The sequence below is a fragment of the Chelonoidis abingdonii genome, chromosome 2 (assembly GCF_003597395.2).
Source record: "Chelonoidis abingdonii isolate Lonesome George chromosome 2, CheloAbing_2.0, whole genome shotgun sequence".
Taxonomy (NCBI): Eukaryota; Metazoa; Chordata; order Testudines; family Testudinidae; genus Chelonoidis; species Chelonoidis abingdonii.
This window is the reverse complement of record NC_133770.1, coordinates 97,367,320-97,385,165: the sequence shown is the minus strand read 5'-3', so window position 1 is coordinate 97,385,165 and position 17,846 is coordinate 97,367,320. Positions and strand designations below refer to the sequence as shown.

At 42.0% G+C, this 17,846-nt stretch overlaps 1 protein-coding gene across 4 annotated transcripts in view; it reads left to right on the top strand.

Moving 5' to 3' along the window:
• Nucleotides 1–5,844: 5,844 nt before the first annotated feature.
• Nucleotides 5,845–17,846, top strand: part of VPS41 (VPS41 subunit of HOPS complex) — a 172,026-nt gene continuing 160,024 nt past the window's right edge. For 2 of the 4 annotated variants that reach the window (XM_032797067.2, XM_032797066.2), the window contains exons 1-2: nucleotides 5,847–5,905; nucleotides 11,718–11,756. In XM_032797067.2, the coding sequence (XP_032652958.1) occupies nucleotides 5,885–5,905; nucleotides 11,718–11,756 (60 nt within the window). In that variant the 5' untranslated portion in view covers nucleotides 5,847–5,884. Of the gene's footprint in view, nucleotides 5,906–11,717; nucleotides 11,757–17,846 lie in introns of all 4 variants that reach the window. The other 2 variants (XM_032797072.2, XM_032797070.2) reach the window with 2 other exon arrangements.

The following is a 17,846-nucleotide window of genomic DNA, read 5'->3' as shown; positions in this document are numbered from 1 at the left end:
AGATATTAGGGTGAAGTCCTGGCCCCAGTGAAGACAATAGGAGTTTTGCCACTGATTTTAATATGGCTAGGATTTCACTCTGTATTCCTAGGTTCAGTAGATGCAATTGATCAGTTTAAAATCCACATAAGAGAAAATCCACATAAAATCCACATAACTTTGATGTTAAGACAAGAAAAAAAAATTGCATTTATTCAAATATTGACATATGTTAGGGAGAATGTTTTCTGACAATTTAGGGCCTGAGTATGCAACCATTATGTGGACATACATCCCTTGGAAGTGAATGAACATTTGTATGTATATTCAGGCTCCAACCCTTAGTCTTGAATTGGTTTTACTTCAGTTAAATATACGCCAGAATCGAGATAAGGTAAATGGCCTGAGTTATGCCATGGAACCTCATGAAGGGGAAACCACTTATGTGTCACACCAACGCAAAAGGAAGGGGTCTAAAATGTCAGCACAGTATATGGAATTAAAAAAAAATTTAAAAATATAAAGCTACTTGTGAAAAAACATTAGCAAGTTGAGACTTGTTCCTAATCAGTTGTTGAAAGCTGATGGGGCAGGCTCTTTCTTGTTGTCCCAGATCTTAGATATTTTTAAATTGTTTTTATACTGCAGTCAACTTGCTTATATTTTTGCACCACCGTCCTCCACTGTACAGTAACATAATTGTAAAACTATGCATCATAGATTATAATAATAGAGAGAGTATAACAGAGAGTCTCCTCTAACAAGTGGTAATGGCCTGTGTTTTTTGAGCAGCAGCATTAGAGTCTGTGACTGCAATTCCTGGGAAGTTCCAAGTGACCGTAGCGTGCAGCATAGTTGCAACCACACAGTGCTAGGAGGCTAAGAATTATGATGATATACAGTATGCTGCAGTTATTAATAGTGCCAGTGATGATAGTTTACTCTTATTAGCCTATATTTATCATAGAATCATAGAACTAGAAGGGACCTCAAGAGGTCATCTAGTCCAGTCCCTTGCACTCAGGGCAGGACTAAGCATTATTTATACCGTCCCTGACAGGTGTTTGTCCAACCTGCTCTTAAAAATTCTCAATGATGGAGATTCCACAATCTCCCTATGCAATTTATTCCAGTGCTTAATCACTCTGACAATTAGGAAGTTTTTCCTAATGTCCAACCTAAACCTCCCTTGCTGCAATGTAAGACCATTGCTTCTTGTCCTATCCTCAGAGGTTCAGAAGAACAATTTTTCTCCCTCCTCCTTCTAACAACCTTTTATGTACTTGAAAACTATTATCATGTCCCCTCTCAGTCTGCTCTTCTCCAGACTAAACAAACCCAATTTTTTCAATTTTCCCTCATAGGTCATGTTTTCTAGACCTTTAATCATTTTTGTTACTCTTCTGTGGAGTTTCTCCAGATTGTCAGCAGAATTGCATTGCACCAGAACTGGACACAATACTCCAGCTGAGGCCTAATCAGGGCAGAGTAGAGCGGAAGAATTACTTCTTATGTCTTGCTTACAATACTCCTGCTAATACATCCCAGAATAGGTTTGCTTTTTTTGCAACAGCGTTACACTGAAGAACTGAGAACTGAGAACTGAGGACTGAAGAAATGAGGTTTCTTACCCACGAAAGTTTATGCCCAAATAAATCTGTTAGTCTTTAAAATGCCACCGGACTTCTTGTTGTTTTTGTGGATACAGACTAACACGGCTACCCCCTGATACTTGACATCATATTTAGCTTGTGATCCACTCTGACCTCAGATCCCTTTCTGCAGTACTCCTTCCTAGGCAGTCATTTCCCATTTTGTTCCTTCCTTAGTGGAGTACTTTGCATCTGTCCTTGTTGAATTTCATCCTATTTACTTCAGACCATTTCTCCAGTTTGTCCAGATCATTCTGAATTTTAATCCTATCCTCCAAAGCTCTTGCAACCCCTCCCAGCTTGGTATCGTCCGCAAACTTTATAAGTGTACTATTTATGCCATTATCTAAATCAGAGGTTCTCAAACTGTGGTCCAGTCTGCAAGCTGCATTCACATGGTCCGCGGATAGTTCCCTCTAAGGTGTGTGCCTGGACGGCCACACACAAGAGAATGAAGGGCCACCCACATAATTAGTGGTGCCACGCAGGCGTGGCTCCACTAGTTATGTGCCTGGACCCTAGAGAAGATATGCATATGTAAGGTGAGGTGGTGGTCTTGGGGGGAATAGGGAGTAGGTGGGAGGGGGAAGTGGAGTGGAAGAGGGTGTGGGGGGAATTTGGGATGTGCAGGGCTGCGGTGGTCAGAGAAAGAGGTGACTTTCCCCAGCTCCAGGGCTGTGGCTGGCGGGAAGAGATGGTCCTCCTTCCCAACCCCAGCTCAGGGGCTGCCACGGTGGGGGAGAGAAGGAGAGACCCCACTCTTTCCCAGCCCCAGCTTGGGGGCTGCCGTGGCGAGGACAGAGGGCACATCCATCACATTAGAAAGGTAAGACTACTGATATTAATATATGAGTTGTGTGCTTTTATCTGTAGAACAAAAAATGTTAATTATTATTAGGTTTTTTTTTATATAGTGCGTTTATCCAAAGCGCTTTACAATAGTTATCTAACAGTACAAACAACATTTGGAATGATCACTAAGTGGTCCGCTGAGATCCTCAGCAATTTTCAAGTGGTCCGCAAAAAAAAAAGTTTGAGAACCACTGATCTAAATAATTGATGAAGATATTGAACAGAACCGAACCCAGAACCAATCCCTGCGGGACCCCACTCATTATGCCCTTCCAGCATGACTGTGAACCACTGATAACTACTGTTTGGGAACAATTTTCCAACCAGTAATGCATCCGCCATATAGTAGCTCCATCTAGGTTGTATTTCCGTAGTTTTATGAGAAAGTCATGCGAGATAGTATCAAAAGCCTTACTAAAGTCCAGATATACCACATCTACTGCTTCCCCCCATCCACAAAGGCTTGTTATCCTGTCAAAGAAAGCTATCAGGTTGGTTTGACACAATTTGTTCTTGACAACTCCATGCTGACTGTTATTTATCACCTTCTTATCTTCTAGGTGTTTGAAAATTGATTGCTTAATTATTTGCTCCATTATTGGTCTGTAATTCCCTAGGTTGTTCTTATTTCTCTTTTTATAGATGGGCACTATATTTCCCCTTTCCCAGTCTTCTGGAGTGTCTCCCATCTTCCATCGCTTTTCAAAGATACACTTCTACCCCAATACAACTCGACCTGATATAAGGCGGGTTCGCATACAAGGCAGTAAAGCTCTGACATGCTGCTCTGAGCAGCATGTCAAGGGTGCTGGGCCTGGCTGGGGCCGACGGGTTTGATAAGGGGCAGAGGGTCTCGAGGGTAGTCAGGGGCTCCTCCCCCCCAGGGTCTGGGGGGCAGGAGCTGTAGGAGGGCACTTTTGGGAGCCCCACAGTCCCAGAGTGCTCGGGGGATTAGCGGGGGGCTGGGAGCAGCCCACTCTGCTTTCCTCGCCCCAGCTGTGTTGCTCGGGGAAGGGGGTTTGGAGGAAGGAATCTCTCCCACACTCACCAGCAGTGGCGGAAGCAGACAGCCCAGACCCAGCCTGCTCCACTCCACCAGCTCCCATCCGCAGTGGTCCGCTTCCCCTTGCAGGTGAGTATGGGGGGTGTCCTTTTGCCAACCTCCCCACACTCACTGGGAGTGGGAAGTGGAGCTAAGTGGCCCCAGCCCACTCCACTTTCCTTGCCCCGGCCATAGCCATGTTGCTGTGGGGTGGCTGGGGAAAGGTCCTGCACTCACCTGCCCGGTGGGAAGTCGAGCACCACAGCTGGGAGCTGGCGGAGTGGAGCTGGCTGGGGCTGGGCTTCTCCGCTTCCCGCTGCCAGTGAGAGTGGGGAGGTCCGGGAAAGGACGCCCTCCGCATTCACCTGCGGCGGGGAAGCGGAGTGCCGCACATGGGAGGTGGTGGAATGGAGCAGGCTGGGGCTGCTCCGCTTCCCGCCGCTGCTGGTGAGTGCCTGTCAGGGTGCGGGGGGTGAGGTGGTTAGGGGTCAGAGCTGTCAGGAGACAGGGGAGTTGGGTAGGGGGTGGGGTCCTGGGGATGATTAGGGATGGGGTCTCTGGAGGGGGCGGTCAGAGAACAAGGAATCGAGGGGGGAAGCATGTTTGATATAACACAGTCTCACCTATAATGCAGTGAGATTTTTTGTCTCCCGAGAACAGCATTATATCGGGGTAGAGGTGTAATTGCTAATGGCTCAGATATCTCCTCAGTCAGCTCCTTAAGTATTCTAGGATGCATTTAGCTGTTCCCTGCTAAGAAATTTATTCTTTCCCCTATTAGTGCAGCCCCGCTCCCCTTGCACCCATTCAGCTCATCCCTGCCCCATTAGTTCAACCTCCTCTAAATCAGTTCTGTCCCTTCTAGGCCCCAGCACCCTCAGTTTACCCCCACAGCCTCACCTCTGCTCCTCCTGAGGTGCTTCACTTCCCTTTCTCAGGACTGAGGGGAGCTGGAGCAGGGTCCCTTGAGTCCTTCCAAGCTGAGTGGGGGGTGTCAACTCCAAGGTCTCTTCACCACCCTCCACTGTGCCTTCCATGGCCAGGTATTGCAGACAGAAAGTGGGGAGATCAGAGAGACTGTCCTGATTGCTCACAGTGGGGAGAGGAAAGAGAGAGCAGCAAAGCTATGCTGAGCTGTTGGACTTTTTGCTCCCCCTTCCCCTCTTGTGAGAATGGTTAGTGTTTTGTCAACCAAGCAAGGTATTAACAAGCTTTAACAGGACTTCATTTTTACAATGGAAACCTCTTTACCAAGCTACTGCTGCACCCTCTGTAACTCTCACTCAGCCTCCTCAACTCTTCCCCCCTCCTTCCTGTTTCCTGTCCTTTCAGACTCCCAGCAGCCAGTGTTCCCAGTTCTAATAATCACACGCAGCATCTGAACACGACAGTTAGGTGGTTGCTGAGAAAGACAGTGTGCTCTTCCTACAGCAGCTCTGACTGGTTGCGCTGCCTCAAGCAGTGGGCAAATGTGGTAGATAGCTTCTCATAGGGGGCTTTCTAACTGGCAGGGCTTAAATTTGCTAGAGAGTGAGAGCTTCACTTCTCTCCCTACTGGCTTCTAGCACAGCCAAAATCATATCACTAGCTAAAAAAATAATGGGAGTTGGCAATACTGGAGGAAGGCGATTTTGGTTCCAGCTTCAGGAGCTCTCACTAGTGAAACCAACTAAGAGCTGGGCCCCAGTGTGCTAGACACTGTTCAAACACATAGTAAGAATTGGTCCCTGACCTGAAGAACTTGCAATCCAGTGCAAAGCATGGGCGTGAGTTTGTGATATGGGAGCTGTAACTGGTCAAACTCATCTCATATAGGGGCTACTTAGCTTCTGTTAGATAGCAACAACTTTTAATCCCTACTGAACTGGGCAGGATTCCTGCTCTCTTCATTAAATTTTAAGTCTCCTAATTGGTGTTTTTCTTAAACTCCTACCTTCTGAAATCATGTCAATACATCAGGGTCTCAAGTTTTCATTTTAAAACAGGATGTTTCTAGCCCTCATGGTTGAGGAGAAAAACATGAAAATGCCAAGTTTGCCCTAAAGGTTTAAAAACCACAACAAAATAACAAGTTTATTATTGTTCTAATCACTTGTAATTATTAAGGCAATCTCATAATTTCTTGGGGCCTAGCTCCTGATTTTTCAATGGTTGTGGCTAGCAGTGCAAATAGTGAAGACATTTGCACTAAGGTCTGGTGTTGCCTGTGCACCAGTGAGGCAGGCACAGGTGCAGAGGCTTCCCTGCCAGCCCTAAACCCAGCAGCAGAAGCGGAAGTAGAAAAACTACATTACCCAAACTGCCTCCACAGCCCTCTGACTTCCAGCGGCCTCTCACGTGACTGTTAGGTGGCTGCACCATGGCGGAAGCAGAGGAGAAGGTAAAGGCTGTGCCGGCGCAGCGAGGACTGACAGCTGCACAGGGGGAGCCCAGTGTTTGCTGCGCGCGGAGGAGTTGGACTAGGCGAGCGGAGACACCACTGCGTTTTNCCTACATGGCATGCGGCCCATCTGTGACTGCTAGTAGCCAATATCCTCAGTGACAAGAGATGAGATACTAGATGGGGAGGACTCTGAGTTACTACCATAGGCACTGACTCCGTGGGTACTCCAAGGGTTGTGGGGGGTGGAGGCAGCAGGAGGCATGGGGATGGGGAGGAGGGCTGTGGGGGCAGAGGCAGCAGGAGGGATGGGGAGGGTTGTAGGGAGGCAGGGACAGCAGGAGGGGATGGGAGGAGGAGCAGCAGAAGAAGAACTGGGAAATGGATGTTTGTGGGAAGCAGAACTGGAGGGCTTTGTGGCTACAAGAGAGGTGTAAAGGGTTAGTGCACAGTTTTGCAGGCGATTCTGTATCTTTTTGAAGATGCCAGAACAGTGTGGTCCTGAGTGCATTTAAAGCTGAGGCTGAAACCCTGTTAATCTCTGTCAAAGGTTCAGAATCAATATTGTAGTCTCATTCATTTTCACATAAAAATAACTTAAAAGTCCCAAATTTATGAGCATGAAATCACCAACCCCACTAGTTTGACTTCTATAAAGCCATTGGATATTAAATACCACTCATTTATTAGTTATATCAAATTCTTATTGATTGAGTTTGGTGGCTATGCTTTTGTCAAAGTTTAAGTTTTTAGTAATATTTCAAATCAATCTCAGTCAGTTGGATATGAGGAGAGAATATTACGGTTTCTTAAATTATTTTAAAGAGAAGATTATTGGTGACTTTTGGGTTGGAGCTATTCTTAAATATTATATACCAACTATTTGTTTAAATTACTTTTATAATTTGTCATATTACCCTATATGAGAAAATCCTCTTCTTGGGAACTGTATTGTACAGGGAAACCTGTCTTTAGAGTTTGTCCAAAATTTAATCTCTTTCATGGTCATTCCATGCTGTAGACCAGAGCTGTGCTTCCTTTAAATGTTTTTTCTTTTCTTTTTCTTTTTTTTTTTTTTTTAAAGCAACTTTTATATTCTAAGGGCAAAGAAGGAAGTGTGTTAAATCTTCGAATGACAAAACAAACTTTTGATAGTCATTAGGGTCTTGATCCAGTGTAGTGAACTGTATTTACAGATCCAAGAATTTAGCAAGATCCAATAAAGGACTGGACATTTGTATGTATAACAGGAATATCCACAGTTATTTTAATTGATAACTTTTTTGGGGGTGAGGGTAAGAGATGCTAAACTTCATGTCTTAGAATTTAAGGCAGTCTCTAACTATTGGATATCAGGGTGAAACCTAATGGGGCTGGGAGGGGTTGTGGCAGATTATCCCATGTCTGCCTATTGCAGGGTTCTTGCACTTTAGAATTATCTAGTAGTGGCAGACAGGGATTCTGGACTAGATGGATTTCAGGTCTCATCCACATGGCAATTTGAATGTTTCAATCCCCCTGCATGCCTGAAGCCCCTTTGAAGTGAGTCCAGGGGTCAACACGTGCTGAGCTCCTGGCAAGATTGAGGCTGAAGAACCTCATTCTCTAGTTCTTTGTGTGCAGCTGTTTTAGAATTTAGTATGTGACTCAAGGAAAAGTGGTAATCCTTACAGTAATAGCCTTTCAAATAATGTAATAGGCAGTAGTCTATGTGTAGGGTCCAGTCCTGTCAACATTTAAGTGTAAAGTCAGTGGGATTACTCCTGTGTAAAGTTATACATTTAAATGTGGGCGGGAGTGGGGCCTAGTTTTAATGTAATATTTTACAATAAACCCTGGCAGGTAGGGTTTAAGGCAGGATCTTTAGAATCTGGGGACAGATATAATAATGTCAGGGTAGCATGTGTGAGCACACAGCTGATCGTTGCATGCGGGCTGTTTCACTTCAGAGGAAGATCAAGAATGCCGAGGTAGAAGAAAGAAATGAGTCCATCCGAACTGACTGGGAGAGAGATTTTCTTCTTGAGCTGGGGAATGAGTATGGGGAAAGGTGGGATATTCTCTGGGAGGCAGCTGAAATTTTGGTTGTTCTAGACCTTCTTTTAATATACCTGTTACACATAGTACTTTTCAGCTCAGAAGAACTCTCTCCATGGAACATGCCTTGGGGTTGGGTGGTTCCTGTACGTGAGACAAAATAAAATAGATTTAAGAAAAAGTTCCCCCGCCCAAGTATAGCAGTTTCATAGCTATAAATATAATTTGTTTAAAGCCTTCAGAAAATTGGCGTTTCTGTATCTTCTCCACTGCCACACACACTTTTTGTCAGTATATTAGGCAGTGTGACTGGTGTCTTTTTGTTGGGCTTAATAAAGCTTAGGAGAACTATTTTCCCAGGATTTACTTCGTAGCTGTGGAGAAATTTAAATTCTCTGAAGGAGGCTGGTCCTAATGTTGGTATTTATAGGTTGCATATCAGATATACACCTCCTCTACAATATTGTGAATTTTGTTGGTCGAGGCAGTTTCCTTTGTATTCTCTCCATTGTCTCGGTCACTAAAATCTATAATTAGTGCACCCCATGAAGGCACAGTCAAATATAAAAGTATCATATTAAAAATCCTTACTTTTGTTATTAATTAACACCTTTTGATTATTAAAACAGTCCGATTTAATTGTTTGCATTTCTCTCCCTATGGACTATCATATGAGAGTGGTCTTTTAACTTTTGCTTAAGGTAAGTTTCGCATGTAGAAGATGCAGTGATTTATGTTTGGGTTTCCCTACACTGGAGAGGAACTATAAATAGTGTGTGCATGCAGGTGAACTTTCATCGGAATTTAGGTTTTGTGATTCTCCTTTCCTAAAGTTATGGGCCTAAAGTCAGTTGATGGCATGTAGTGCAAAGGGAAAAACCCTCCCACAACAATGTAGATAGAAGACTGCATTTGGTGAGATGCATTGTCAAGCCTGCCAAATCAGAGGTTAACTGTACCGGTTAGTTACAGTTCTTTTAAATTTCCCCATTTTTCTCATCTGCGTATCATTTCTGCATTCTTAGGCTTCTTGAAAATCAATTGGCTGAAATATACAATACCACTGCTTATTCCTCCCGTTTCCCCCCATTCCCCTTCCACCCCAAAGTGTGAGAGGCCTGTCAGTGATAGTTATTAGGTCACTGTTTGGGATTCTGGTCACCTACCCATCAGGGATTTTCTGTTCACAGTTAGGAGACTATTTTAAAAATAAAAAATAGAATTTGGGATAATCCTCTTGGTTCATACATTTAAAAAACCCATCCCAACAAAACCTCATTGTAGTCATGACTGCGATTACTATTCCAGTTTTACCTGTGGGAATGGGAGAAGTCAGGCAGAAAGCTTTTCAGAGTAGCTCCATTGCATAGTGAGTTAGCAGAGTACCTGTCAATTCTAAACATCCCAGAACACTGCCAACATCCTATCTGGTGATGCAGAGTCTGTTCATTAGCTTCCCAAACCAAGATTTCCTTTTTAATTTTTGCTCAGCATTTCCTTTAATAAACTGTTAGGCTACATCCAGGGGTGCAATATTATTTCTAAAATTTACAGCTCTATGTGCTTGTGTGGCTTTCCCCCCTTGTGTATGTACCGTGTGTTTAAGTTATTAATAGCATTCATCACAATGGTATCTGAGTGTCTGTCTAAGTAAAATCACTTTTATGGCATTTACATAGATAAGTGATTTAAGTCAACTTCTGAAGTCCTTTGTGATGTAGCACAATATGTCCTGGTATTTTTTTGCCCAGATCCTGGGAGCTATGCTGTGCAGGTGGGTTTCTGGGCTTTTGTGGAACCTCATTGACTGAAATGAAGTCCCATGAGGCCACAGGGATCTGCCCACGTGAAACTTACTGCTTATGTGACTGGGGCCCTAGTTACTCTCATTCATAGAGTCACAGTCGTTCATTGTTATTGTACTGTATACCTTCCTCTGTTTATAAGTTCTGTTCTTGGAAGAGGGAAGCCTTTTGGGAATACTGAGAATATCAGAACTGTGACTCTCATATAGTTTCTCTTATTAATTACTGATGATGTGCTTAGTGCTGTGCATGAAACAAAGACAGTCCCTCCATTTCTAAATCTAATAACATACTGTAAGTGCAATATAAATTCTATGTTGCACCTTGTGCTGTACAGTGGTTCAGCTCATGTCACTTGTTTAGTGCTCTGCATGTCACCATAATTTAGTTCCATATTTTTAGGACTTAAATATTTTATTGAATAGAATTTCTTTTAATTTCTTTTAAGATACAGACTGTAACTTGCAAAATGCTTTCACTAAATATTTTGATCGGAATTTCTGCTCCTTGGATTGAGCTTCCTGTACCATTTCCAAGAAACGTGAGACAATGGGCAAAAAATATTTCAAACCTCCACTTGAAGGAATGTCAGGATTTTCCTCCTTTCTTTTTTCACCTCTACCCCCATTTTATAGTCCATTGTTTCTGCCTTTCCCCATGCCATGACTTGAGCAGAGAATAAACAGTTGCATCTCATTTAAGGACAATATTTTAGTGGTGGGCCTGGCTGTAGTGAATAAAGCTGGGAAAGGCAGATGACTGTTAGTCACTAACAGTAAATGGAAATGTGATTTTTTTTTTTTTCCCCCTCTCTAAACTGTTTCGCTTGGTTACTAAAAGTGATCTTCAATCGTGCAGAGAAGGCATTTGCTGTGTGCTTAAAGGTTACAAAAACACATTTTTATAGCACGAAAAGAAATAAATGTGACCAACAAACTAAAGATGAAACACTGGTAATCATCAGAATTAGATTTTCTTTCCCCTTCATCTCTTTTCTCATTGTGTGTAACTTTGTCTCTCGTGAAATGTTGTATCTAAATATCTTATAGTCAAAATACTACTTTATAAGATATGAAATACTTTTTCTCTTTTGTTCGTTCTTCGTTTATATCACGGACTGTTGTTAAAATGCTTACGTTTGCTGTCAGCATATTAGTTGTAACCTTATATTGCTATTGATAACTATAAATACGTTAAGTAAATCTTCATTTTGCTGACCTCTTTGAGGAGGCATGGCATCAGCAGATTTCACCAGTGGACAGGTGAGAGATTAGCAAGAGTAGGATCTTCTCTTTTTTGTAGGATGGTAAGATTCATTGTCTTGAAAGGCAGATGTTTTATAGGCACAGTTTCTTGGCAGGTCTGAGCAAGGCACTATGTCTGAATTGTGCATAAGTGGAAGAGTTATTATTTAATATGCATCATCATTAGAATTCTCTGGGAAACTGTTTAAAAGAGTTAGCCAGTTCAAAATAAGCCAATGAATTAATGGCCGAATAGTGGCTAAATACAGAAATTGGCCTATGGATCATTTGAGCATGCAGTTCTGTCCCGCAGGCTGAGATGCTAGATATTGCTTTGCAAGATTGATTGCCCAGTGCTGGTGAAGGAAAACCTTTCACAGGCACTTGACTATTGCTTAGAGCCCTAGATGATGCGCATTTCTGGAACGATGCGGTATTAGTTGCTGTCTGTTTTAGGGTAGCCAACAGTAGCATTACAGTTAACCAGTGCTGCTGACTGTCAGTGTGGCACCAGATTACAAGTCCTAAACACAGAATGAGTATGAATAAACAAGAAAAGCAGAAAAGATACTCATTCATCTGTAACACATTCAGAATCACTTGAAACTCTATTGACTTTTTGCCTCTAATAAGAAGGCTTGTAGAATTAAAAAAGTAAAGATAATTATAATTTGCTCTGCACATATGTTAAGTTTTCTTCTTCATGCTTTTTTTTATTGCTTTCAGGAAATCAGGTCTAACGAAGAATCTACGGATGATTCTGAGGTAAGGCTGGGTACAGGGGCCTCATGGTGGTTGTGTTTAAACTGCATTTTTGTCAATACACAGGCGGGTTTTGGGTCTTGTTTTATTTTTTGTTTTTCTATTTTGGCAGCTGCTTATTTGCAAGAGAAGCTGTGCTTGTTCTCTAACAGATGGTTTGAGCTGTGGGCAAATTAATAGTGAACGTGTACCCTTTAAAAAGAAATAAAAATAAAACTTGATATTAAAGCCTGGAATCACAAGATTTTAATAAAGTGAATCATGTTAGAAGATAAAACTTTAAATTCATGCATTTCCACTTGGAACAAATGAAAATGTGATTGACAATGTCATTTCTATATAGTATATTACATTAAAGAAATGCAACTGATTTTTAATGATTTCACAGCCTAAATTTAGTTTTAGTTTATTCAGCACATGTTTGTCAGATCGTATTTTGAAACAAGATTGGTCTATCAACTTGAAATGTTTGCACATCAAAGAAATGTAAGTATTCAGGCGGTGTTATTGGGTGAGCAGAGGAAAAGGAGCTGAAATGAATCCAAGTCTTCCCTCCTTACACCAGTGCAGTACATCCAAACTTAGTTCTTGGATGTGACTGTGGAAGTCTAATGTATAGTACTTAGTCTAATTTTTGCATTGTATGTAAACACAAAGGTCAAATGGGGAAAGGGAGTGGAATAGGTGGCAGTGCTCTCCCAAGCTCTCTCAATAAGGTGATGGACAGATGCTATCATGTTTGGCATTGCCTGAGCATGTGGGTGACTTTCACCCATTATCCATTAGATAGCTTAAAGTGGCTCCCAATGCTCAAAACTAGAATGAAATGGTGGTGATAGAAACATTGCTCTTCATCTAGGGGTGGTAACTACACTGGAGATTGGGATCTAGGGTTCAGGCACTGGCTGTGGTTAGGCTGTCAAGTCCCTAGTGGATCTTGCTGTTGGTCTTGACTCTCTTGTTGAGTGAGTTTGTAGTCGGGAGGGCTTGAGTCCCCTGTGTTGGGCTGAACTCTCCTTCCCTTGGTGACTGTGATGGCTTTATTTATCCTGGGCTGGATTTTCTCCTTCTTTCCTGGCTGAAGGGAATGCTGTTGTATTTTCACTCCTTGACTTCAGCAACCTCGTACCTCCTTCTGCTGTCCCACTCCCTCTGCCTGCAGTTTCAGCTGCTGTTTGAAGCAGCTACCTGAGCCAGGGCTTTCATGACTCAGTCTTGGGAAGCAAAACTCCTGGAATTTTGTCACCCCTGGATCTGATTGGCCTGTGATAGTGATGGGAGATAGGGCTGCATGGGATGTAGCTCAGCTATGTGCTGATGCAACCCATTATGCACAACAGTAACCTGCTCTCCAGTGCTGTTTTCTCAGTCTCCTGTATCTGAACTGTTAGCCTGTGTTTTTGTTTTTTGTTATTTTAAAGCTCTTTGGGAAAGGGATCTCATCTGTCTACTTTTCTAAAGCACCACGCATGTTTACAGCACTGTATAAATAATTATTAAGACTAAGTTTTTGTCAGGGATATTTTTAGTGAAAGTCGGGGACAGGTCACAAGCAGTGAAAAATTCACAGAAGCCTGTGACCTGTCCCTGATCTTCACTAAAAATATCCCTGACAAAATGAGGAGGCAGGTTCAGCACCCACTGCTCCTGGGGCTCCCAGGTCCCCCACTGCTGCAGTCAGTGGGAGCTCTGGAATCTCCTGCTGCTGTGGGGAGTCAGAGCTGCGAGGTCCTTCTGCCTGTGAGGCTGGGCGGCTGCGGGGTCCCCTTGAGCCAGGGTGCTCTTCGGGGTCTCCCATTGCCCACCAAGGCTTGGGAACTGCAGGGTCCCCTAGCCGCTTGTCACAGCTGATCAGCTTTGTGGGGGGGTGTCTCCCTGCCCTGGCTGGACAGCTGCAGGATGTCCGCACTGGAGTGGGGGCTGGGAGCTTCGGGGCAGGAAGGGGTGTCTAGAAGCTTTAATCCAGGGGCAGAAAATGTCACGGAGGACAATGGAAGTCAGAGATTCTGTGACCTCTGCAACATAATCGTAGCCTTAATAATTGTTGAAGATGGAACTGGGCAAAAAACAGACTGCAATTTTTGTCTATACTTTCACAGTTTTTCCCCTTAGTTAAATTTGGTTTAAACAATTGTCAAAATTACTCAGATCAAAATCTTTCAACCAGTTTATGGCAGTGCACCTTTATGTTAGTCCATAAATACACAGAGTAATATCCAGCTACTTTTTAGTCCTGTTGGGAAGGTATGACAAGACCTAAAAGATCAAATCCTAATTCTGGTTCCTATTCAAGATAGTTAATTCCAAAGCAGACTGTAAAGAGTTACAAAAGGATCTCATAAAACTGGGTGACTGGGCAAGAAAACGGCAGATGAAATTCAGTGTTGATAAATGCGAAATAGTGCTCATTGAAAAACATAATCTCAACAATACATATAAAATGGTGGGGTCTACCATTCAAGAAAGAGCTACTGGAGTCATTGTGGATAATTCTCTGAAAACATCCACTCAATGTGCAGTGGCAGTCAAAAAAGCGAACAGAATGTTGGAAATCATTAAGAAAGGAGTAACTAGAGGCAATATGATATTTTCTATATAAATCCATGGTACTCTCACATCTAGAATACTGCATGCAGATGTAGTTGCCCCATCTCAAAAAGAGATATCGGAAATGGATATTCCGAGGGCAACAAAAATGATTAGGGATATGGGGCGAGATTAATAAGATTGTGACTTTTCAGTTTGGAAAAGAGAGGATTAAGGGGGGGATGTGATAAAGGTCTATAAAATCATGACTGGTGTGGAGAAAGTAAATAGGGAAGTGTTATTTACTCCTCATAACACAAGAATTATGTGTTCGCCAAATGAAATTAATAGACAGTGAGTTTAAAACAAACAAAAGGAAGTATTTCTTCACACAACACCTAGTCAACCTGTGGAACTCCTTGCCAGAGGATGTTGTGAAGGTCAAGACTATAATGGGGTTCAAAAAAGAATTAGATAACTTCATGGAGGATAGGTCCATTAATGGCTGCTAGTCAGGATGGGCAGGGATGGTATCTTAGCCTCTCTTTGACTGAAGCTGGGACTGGGTGATAGGGGATGGATCACTTGGTAGTTACCTGTTCTGTTCATTCCCTCTGGGATACCTGGTATTGGCCACTGTCAGAAGACAGGATACGGGCTAGATGGACCTTTGGTCTGACTCAGTCTGACCGTTCTTATGTTCTTTTCTATAAAGACAAGTGATGGGTTGTCTTTAAATATTTAGCTGTTACAAGAAGCCTGGAAACAATATCTAAAAATGTGCTGGAGTGAACTAGTGAAACATGTCCATGATGCCTGGAGGTCCAGATCTTTAACTAAACCATTTCCTATGATCATTCCAGCATAATTATCAATGATATATACTGGCCATTCAAACGCATGAAGACTAAGTGTGGTGAATTGCTGCTTTAATTCTCTTGATGTGAAATGTGTATGGTCATGGATTAGTTTGTCCATGTCCCTGTGTGTTCACTCTTTTCTCATACTAAACATAATACATTGTTATGAGATTAGATTGGGATTGACAGGCAGTGTTATCTAGTGGTTATAGCAGAGGACTGGACTCACTGAACCAGTGGCAAGATTTACCTGTGTGACTAGGGAAAACCATTTTAATTCTCTGTACGTTGGTTTTTACATTGATTTATTATAGGCAGTTACTACTACATTAATTACAAAATTAATGGCAGACAATTGATGTTAGCATTAATCCCTTTGAGATTCTTGGGCGTAAGGAGCAATTGCAAATGATGAGCACTTTTATCAGAGGAATTAAGGTGTAATTGCCCATGTTCAGCTTTAACTTCTTGCAAAAATCATCTTCTGTGGTGTGGGAAGGGTGAATGAATAATCATAGGGTTAGAATGGACTGCATATCCCTCTTTGAACCATTCCTCCTCCACTTCCCCCGAATTGTGTGCACACAAGGAAAAAAACTCTCTTCTGTTAGTCCATGCTGTGACTTCACAGAACCATCTTGCTGTCTTTTTTCTATTAGATTGTAAGCTTGTTGAGACAGGTACTCTCTCCATTTTGTGTCTCTGTCAAAACTGAACACATTGTCCGCTCTTAACAAATGAAAATATACTGCTAATAATTTGCCCACCTGCATGGTCTGCTTTGAATTAACTGTTCCTTAATGAATGTTAAGATGCTGTTTGACCAGAATCAATGGCAGAGCATCACAATGGATCTCAGACGTGATGTTTTGCAAAAATAACTGTTTTGCCTATGTGATGTCACACGGCTCTTCATTGCAAATCTGGTTTCCACTCTTCCCGTAAATTGAATTCCTGAGGCCATTTAAATCTGTTTTAATGTTTTCCAGTTGTTTTAAATTAGAATGTCTAACGCATATAGGTATAAATTAGTAGAAGTAGTACATATCCTTGTATATTCAGCAAACCTTTCAGTGATGATGATGATGATAGTTTTTTATGTCAACGCTATGCGATTGTAGCAGATCTTTCTTTGTAACTACACTACAATTTACTCTTATTTCATATCCTTACGTATGATATGGGGTATTATGAGCTTTTACTTATCATGTAGACAGTCTACTATTTATTCTTCCATGATATGGTGAGTAAACAATATATCTAAAATGGTATTTTAATTCTCGGGAGAAAAAAGTACTTTAGCTGCAAAGTATTTTCACTGCAATCTTGAAGAACTAACTTTTTTTTAAACTTCTGTCATTTTTTAAAATGGCACGTCTGATGTATATATACTTCATTTTTCCCAACCCATAAAACAATCAAGTGTGCTACATTTTAGATTGAACAGGTTTGTTTCACAGAAAAGTTCTAGATATGATGCTACTTTGTTGGTGTATTTGACGTTATTTTACAGCACCTGGAGGGCTGTCACATTTGATGAGGCCTTAAAAAAACAAACAAAAAAACAAAAAAGTAAACTGACTTTTGATCATAAACTGTGGAGAAGAAAGTCTAAATAAATTACGTACAGCATGAAGCAAGATTTCTCAGTTTTAATATTACTCTTCCTTCCTGCAGTGTACGTATAGCTATAAGTGGTTACTTTTACAACTGAGCTTGTTTTTCCCAACCAAATCTTGATTAGATTTTGGTACCTAATTGGTGTAAATCTTCTCACGTTTGTTAGCTTTATATCAATGCTTCTTAACAGATCTGTGGTACAAAGTATTAAGTTGAGAGGTAAATATACATTTTCCTTGACTTTTTGAGTTGAGCATAATACTCAGCCAGGATGTGCCTTGGCTTTGCAGTTTAGTTCTCTATTAGCAAATGCTGTTGCCCTGAATGATGTAATGTACCGTTTGGGGTTTGCTTTTTTTAAAAAAAAGAGACTGTAATACTGCACTAATTCTGCCTGCTAGCTTATATTGCAGGACAAACACAGATCTTTTTTGGATCTTCTCTTCTAAGTAGAGAGTCTATTTACACCTGTTTTTGGAAATTTCAAAAGCTTTCTTTTGTGCAATGTGCCTACTTGAACTTTGTTTATATTCAGTATCTTGATGTTTCTCGCTCTGGACCTCAGTGCTGTTTTGCATTGTACCAGTATAGCCAACCAGTAACAAGGCTTGATAGCTGAACTGCCTCATAGTATCTGCATAATGTGACATAGTCATGAGGCAATCTGTGGCATCCTTGTGAAATCTTATGAGCGAATGTGGATGTTACTTCTCCCACCAGTATCAGAGGGGTAGCCGTGTTAGTCTGGATCTGTAAAAGCAGCAGAGAATCCTGTGGCACCTTATAAACTGACAGACGTTTTGGACCGTGAGCTTTCGTGGGTGAATACCCATTTCGTCAGACGCAGGGAGTGGACATTTCCAGGGGTAGGTATATATATGCTAGCAAGCAAGCTAGAGATAACAAGGTTAGTTCAATCAGGGAGGATGGGGCCCTGTTCTAGCAGTAGAGCTGTGAAAACCAAGGGAGGAGAAACTGGTTCTGTAATTGGCAAGCCATTCACAGTCTTTGTTTAGTCCAGAGCTGATGGTGTCAAATTTGCAGATGAACTGAAGCTCAGCAGTTCCTCTTTGAAGTCTGGTCCTGA